Source organism: Colobus angolensis, unplaced genomic scaffold, assembly GCF_000951035.1.
Source record: "Colobus angolensis palliatus isolate OR3802 unplaced genomic scaffold, Cang.pa_1.0 Scaffold18, whole genome shotgun sequence".
Taxonomy (NCBI): Eukaryota; Metazoa; Chordata; class Mammalia; order Primates; family Cercopithecidae; genus Colobus; species Colobus angolensis.
The window spans coordinates 3,268,183-3,275,163 of record NW_012114932.1 but is presented as its reverse complement, the minus strand read 5'-3'; the positions used below and the strand labels follow the sequence as shown (position 1 = coordinate 3,275,163).

Sequence of the window (6,981 nt, the reverse complement as noted above, 5' to 3'; positions counted from 1 at the left end):
TTTTTTTTTTTTTTTTAATTGTGGTAAAATATATGTAACATAAAATTTACTGTTTTATATTCTTCCTTCTTATACATGGTCAGCCTCCTGGAAAGCTTTCCCTTCACCACCTCATCTCTTACTGCCCTTAGGGGTCCTCAGAGTCTAGCTTGTGCTTTCTCTGAATCAGTTTCCTTGAGAGCCCCTAGAGCACAGTGGCCATGCCTGCCTTTGATCTGTGTCCAAACAGTAGAGCTCGTTTAGTTTTTTAGCTTATGTACTGCAGTCTTCTGACTGCTTTACATTTTACCTGTTCATACATTTTGGCATGATCTCTCCAACTAGGTTGTCAGTTCTTGGAGAGCAATAACTCTCTTGTACCTTATCTCCTCCATCATTCTTGTCACACAATTTCATCTACAGTAGGTATTGAATAATTGCTTGGATACTTGTGGATTTTGTTTATTGTTGGTGATAGTAGCAGCTGCTGCTGTTGGTGTGAGTTAGATTTCCTAGTCCCTGATACATTTTCTTTCCTATTGGAAATGAAGTGAAAGGGCATTGATCTGGCCTTTAAGACTGAGAAGAGTAAGAGCAAAAAGAACTTGGAACAGAGATGAAGGAATAAATAAGAGAAGGAAGAGAGTTGAAACAGTATGAAAGGGTTAAAGAGAAAATGGATCAAAGAGGAAAATAATCCACAAAAATTTAGATGTTGGTAGAAGACAGAGTTTGTTTTTTGCCTTCTACACTTCACTGAGAAACATGTTAACACCATTTACTTTCTGGGGCTGGGCAAAAAAAGGTTGTGGCTCTTTTGGTTGGCTTGACTACACATAAAGGAACTCTGGTGTTTTAAGTGGTTCAGGAACCTGATCAAAGAGACTGGACAGAAAAGCAGCTTGGTCAAGAGTAAAGGAGAAGGAATCATATACAGTTTTTTTTCTTCGAGACCAGATACAAACTAGGATTGTTTTTATTTATATTTTTAAAATTACATTTTAAATACAAAAATTAGCTGAGCATGGTAGCATGCACCTGTAGTCCCAGCTATTCAGGAGGCTGAGGTGGGAGGATCACTTGGGCCTGGGATCAGAGGTTGCAGTGAGCTGAGATTGCCCCACTATACTCCAGCCTGGGCTGTAGAACAAGACCTTATCTCAAAACAACAAAAAAATTTTTTTTTGGTAGAGATGGGGTCTTGCTATGTTGTCTAGGTCTTAAACTCCTGGCCTCAAGCCGTCTTCCCACCTCAGCCTCCCAAATTCCTTTACAAGCATGAGCCACCACTCCTGGCCTGTTTTTATTTTTGTAATTAATAGTTTTTGAGGATGTGAGGGAATAATTTAAGTGCTTAGTTTACCCAATGGTGTTCCGGCTACTCTGGTTCTCTTGTTGCACATGTCTCTGAAAGTGTGATCAATAGTGATAGTCACCTAGATCACTGCTGATGTCCCATTGCTGATGGTGCTAATTGCACAATTCTGTGGCATATTGAAATATTTAATTTTTTTCACATAATTTAGGTTCTGTGGCTTGTAGAAGATGTTATGTGTGTATGTAATTGAAAATTATAGTCCTACGAATTCTAGTCTATGAGTAAAAACTATCCAAGTTTGAGGAGTGGCTTAAATTTTTTACTTGATTCTCATGTCTGTGTACTCATTTTGTTGTGTCCAGGCAGTTGCATGTGGATGATTCATAGTATATCATAAAGTTAAGCCTTTTATTGCCATTTGGGATTTGAAGTCTCTTTTTAAAAATTATTTTAAAAAAAATTTTTAGAAGTGAGCTCTTGCCCTGTCTCACAGCTGGAGTGCAGTAGCATGATCACAGCTCACTGCACCCTCAAACTCCTGGGTTCAAGCTATCCTCCCATCTCAGCCTTCCAAATAGCTGAGGCTATAGGTACGTGCAGCTAATTAACAAAAAATTTATTTTGGTTGGGTGTGGTGGCTTACGCCTGTAATCCCAACACTTAGGGAGGCCAAGGCGGGTGGATCACGAGGTCAGGAGCTCAAGATCATCCTGGCTAACACGATGAAACCCCGTTTCTACTAAAAACACAAATAAAAAATTAGCCGAGTGTGGTGACACCATGGTCCCAGCTACTTGGGAAGCTGAGGCAGGAGAATGGTGTGAACCCGGGGAGGCGGAGGTTGCAGTGAGGCGAGATTGCACCACTGCACTCTACCCTGAGCGACAGAGCGAGACTCCATCTCAAAAAATAAAGAAAAAATTTTTAAGTGGACTCAAAAAGCTGCAAAAAATTTTTTTTTAAAGATACAGAATCTCACTGTGTTGCCCAGGCTGATCTCAAACTCCTGGCCTCAAGTGATCCCCCTGCCTCAGCCTCCTGAGTTAGCTGGGTAAAATGTCTTAAGTAGAAAAATCACAATTTTCAGCCGGGCTTGGTGGCTCACGCCTGTAATCCCAGTACTTTGGGAAGCCAAAGCGGGTGGATCACGAGGTCAGAAGAGCCCTGGCTAACACAGTGAAACCCCCTCTCTACTAAAAATACAAAAAATTAGCCGAGCGTGGTGGCAGGCGCTTGTATGTAGTCCTAGCTACTCGGGAGACTGAGGCAGGAGAATGGCGTGAACCCGGGAGGTGGGGCTTGCAGTGAGCTGAGATCGCGCCACTGCACTCCAGCTTGGGCGACACAGCAAGACTCTGTCTCAAAAAAAAAAAAAAAAGAAGAAAATCACAATTGTTGGGACACTGGACTTCTAGTTTAATGAGGGCCCTGGTGTCAGAGGGTAACTTCCTGTATGTGTTCTGGAACCAGTCTATGAGTAAAGTCATTATTGAGAGAGGAAGGTGCCCAGAAAATCAGATCAAGGGCTCAGGATAGAGAACAGAGAAAATACTTATCTGTTACTGAGGTAGGGAAACTTGGTATTCAAATAGTGGCAAAACAGAAGCATTATTTGAGAATGAACTATCCTACATAAATAACAAATGGAATAGTCAAATGAGATTAAATGATTGCCAAGTGAGGTGTTGTGTTGTAGGAGGAGGGGATCTCTGGGGAATAAGTATTTTTAGTGATCATGTATGAGTCTTTAAAGAAAACAAAGTTACCTTTTTCTACACTATATTTTTATATGAGACTTATACAAAGATTATTTTATTGTCTTTATAGATGAAAGAGGTCCTTCTTGTAACCATAAGCATTTTTATTACAAAATGTACAGTAGTTAGCCAGTAATTTTTTTCAGTTATTCAGTGAGTCCTTTTAATTACCATTCCATGGAACTCTTGAGATATTTGCTGACAAGCTGCTCAGGAAGAGGCTCAGCCTTGGTAGAGCCCCAGACAAAGCCCAGGCAGGATCATGACTGTGGAGCTGGCTTTGGTTTGTGATGGGTCAAGAGTCTCTTTCTCCTTGTGCCCTCATCTTAGCATCACGTTAAGGGTATGGGCAGGAGAAGTGCATATTGTTCAGGGACCCACCCCATTGCTTCAGGAGGGGAAAGAAATAGGCCACTTTGAACTAGATCTAGTCCAGGAGGTGTAGTGAGCTACCTGAGCTTTGTGTTGAGGCCAGAGGACCTTGAAGGTGGTGTAGAAGGGCAATGCAGGTTACAGAAGTCCTGGCTCCATAGGGCAATGGGCATGGGAGTGGGAGGGTTATCTTCTGGGCTGGAATGAGGGTCAAAGATGTATAGGTAGAAAGGAGGATTATGATTGTAGCCTCCAGCATCTTTACTGTTGGAGGAAAGGAATAGGTTTTGTAACCTATAGGAATAGGTTTTTATAGGACTTTTTTTGTTTGTTTGTTTGTTTTTTGAGACAGCATCTCACTCTGGCACTCAGGTTGGAGTACAGTGGCACGATGTTGGCTCACTGCAACCTCTACCTCCCAGGCTCAAACAATCCTCCTACCTCAGCCTCCCAAATAGCGGGGACCACAGGTGTGCACCACCACAGCTAATTTTTGTATTTTTAGTAGAGACAGGGTTTCACCATGTTGGCCAGGCTGGTCTTGAACTCCTGACCTCAGGTGATCCACCCATCTCGGCTTCTCAAAGTGCTGGGATTACAGGCATGAGCCACCACACCCGGCCGATGGAGTTTCACTCTTGTTATCCAGGCTGGAGTGCAGTGGTGCAATCTTGGCTCACTGTAAACTCTGCCTCCCAGTTCAAGTGATTCTCCTGCCTCAGCCTCCCAAGTAGCTGGGATTACAGGTGCATGCCACCACACCTGGCTAATTTTGTATTTTTAATAGAGATGGGGTTTCGCCATGTTGGGCAGGCTAGTCTTAAACTCCTGACCTCAAGTGATCCACCCGCCTCGGCCTCCCACATTGCTGGGATTACAGGCATGAGCCACCACACCCGACCAGTAGAACTCTTTAAACCTGAAAAATCAGTCAGCTTTGCAGAGTAGAGGATGTTGAAGACCCATGTGTTTTTTTTGTTGTTGTTGTTTTTCTTTCTTTACCAACTATGCACCTTTCAGACACCTAAGAGTAATGTCTGTGAAACAGTGGTCTTCTTTTTCTACATATTATAGCGGGAAGTGTTCCTATTTATGTACTGTCTGTATCAATACTAATGGAGGCATGATAAGCAAAATTTTAAACTTTGATAGTTAAACCTTTATGCGCCTCCCCTCTGGGCGGCCAGCTGTGGGGATGTGCTTCTCCCTTAAGGACTTTGGGAAGAATAACAAGTTCATTGGAATTTGACTTTCTGACATGGAGCAGATGGCCTTGCCCTGTCATGCCAGGCCTTTCATGTGAAGTTACCATTTATCAGCTACTTCTATCTCTCCAGGGAAGGATTTCCCTTTGATAGGCCTGGGCCAGGAGGATGATGGTGAGATTCCCCATGTGATACCAGAGTTGGAATAGGCTGTAGTGAGATTAGGGCCAGGACTGTCCCATTTTGATTCTTGAACTGTTTCTGTTACTACTTGTCATGGGGAAAAAGTAACACTTTTTTTTTTTTTCCTTCCTTAGAAGACAAAAATACTAATGCATTTGAGAAAGCGGTAGTTTTGGGGGGAGGGGGAAAAAGCAACTGCTTTCCTGATCTGCAACTTGGCTGGATGCTAAGATGTCAGTGGACATGAATAGCCAGGGGTCTGACAGCAATGAAGAGGACTATGACCCAAATTGTGAGGAAGAGGAAGAAGAAGAGGATGAAGACCCTGGGGACATAGAGGACTATTACGTGGGAGTAGCCAGCGATGTGGAGCAGCAGGGGGCTGATGCCTTTGATCCCGAGGAGTACCAGTTCACTTGCTTGACCTACAAGGAATCTGAGGGTGCCCTCAATGAGCACATGACCAGCTTAGCTTCTGTCCTAAAGGTGAGCAGTGTTGTAAACTCCAGTGTAATCCCCCCCAGTTAAATCTAAGGATGAGCTGTTGTTAATTAATGTCTCCTCCAGACTAATTGAATGGCCTTGTAGCTTGAAACCAAATGTATGTCAACATCATTTGGACATTTTGTTACATTTGCTTTGTTTTCTAATATATGCATATCTAAGGTCCTCAGATTCCCAAATTAGTAAGAATTAGAAAGAAAGGGTGGGACAGATTCAAGAAAGATGTACCATACCAGAAATGTGTAGTAGCAGAATTGCACAACTTTGCACTTGTTTCAGGAAGTGAGTTTTCAAGAATTTTATGAGGTTAATACAATAAGCATCAGAATCACCATCTTCTGTATGACTGTGTTTGAGTGACTGATAAATGTCTTGAGAGTATCCAGATCCGTCTGGTTTGCCCTGAATAATCATTGCCTTTGGGCTAATGAGCTCATTTGTTTCATGCACTGATTTTAATATTTTTTTCTTATAGCTTGTATTTCATTGATTTAGGGGGTGTTAGTATGGGAATTGTAAAGAATGAACAAAGTTGATTATTCCAGCAAGCATTTTATTTTTTAACACGTAAGCTAAAACATACCTTTGGATGTCTTGCACCTTAGGCCAGTTATTATCCTCACTATTTACATTTTTTATGATCATTTTGACAGTTTCCCAGCAAGCATGTTTCCTTCTCTAACACTGGCCATTATGGGAAATTGGAAATATTTCTCTTACTTTAGTGTTTTTGCTAATCTTTTTTCATGAATTCTTATATGAATTTTGTTTCTGATTAAATTCGAGGTCAAAAGGGCACCTTGGCATGATGTCAACCAAATAAATTTTATTGGTACTTAAACAGAAATAACTAAGATGTGCCTTGTATGATTTCTATAAAATTTGCTTTATCTACTAGTTTAGGGATTTTTTTTTTTCCCCAGATGGTTGGCAAAGGCTAATATCTTGAATTTAGATACTCAGGTCTTTATTAGCAACTGGCTGGAAGCTGAAAGCTAAGGTTTTTTTTTTTTTTGTGATTCATTTCTAGAAGTGATTGTAGACTTCCGCTCTTGTGCTGAGCAGAAAACTTTGAAGAATGGGGACCTATGGATCCTCTGGGTGTGGGATTTCTGCCCTATGGCTATAGCAAAGCTGCTGGACCCCTGCCTCCAGAGGGCATTTCCCTAATAGAAAACAGTAACCGGGTTTTTCTTCCTCACCGTGCACACCTCTCCCTTGTTGATCAATAGTTTCTTTTGCTTTAGTCATACTGTCAAGTTATATACAATGTTGGTATTTAAAATAAGAAAAGGATATGTTCATAATGTTAGGTTAGAAAAAATAATATTAGGAATTATGTAGTGTGTGACTATGCTCTGGACAGTGTCAGTTGACCAAGTTCACAAGGATGTTCCTGTCTATACACAGGAATTCTCAGATTGTCAGGCCCTCTGTGTTGGCTTTTTCTGCCTTGCTAGAGACAGCTGAGGGGCCCAAGCACCTGTCCGTCCGTCCCTCCCTCCCTCCCTCCCTACCTCCCTTCCTCCCTTCCTCCCTTCCTTCCTTCCTTCCTTCCTTTGTTCCTTCCTTCCTTTTTTCCTTCCTTCCTCCCTTCCTCCCTCCCTCCCTCCCTTCCTTCCTTCCTTCCTTTGTTCCTTCCTTCCTTTTTTTTTTTTTTTTT

The 6,981-nt window shown here is 41.9% G+C and overlaps 1 protein-coding gene across 1 annotated transcript in view; it reads left to right on the top strand.

Moving 5' to 3' along the window:
* The window catches only part of ARIH2 (ariadne RBR E3 ubiquitin protein ligase 2), an 84,513-nt gene that overhangs the window by 15,369 nt on the left and 62,163 nt on the right, over window positions 1–6,981 (top strand). The window contains exon 3 of the mRNA XM_011939313.1: window positions 4,949–5,300. Within this exon, the coding sequence (XP_011794703.1) occupies window positions 5,046–5,300 (255 nt within the window). The 5' untranslated portion in view covers window positions 4,949–5,045. The remainder of the gene's footprint in view (window positions 1–4,948; window positions 5,301–6,981) is intronic.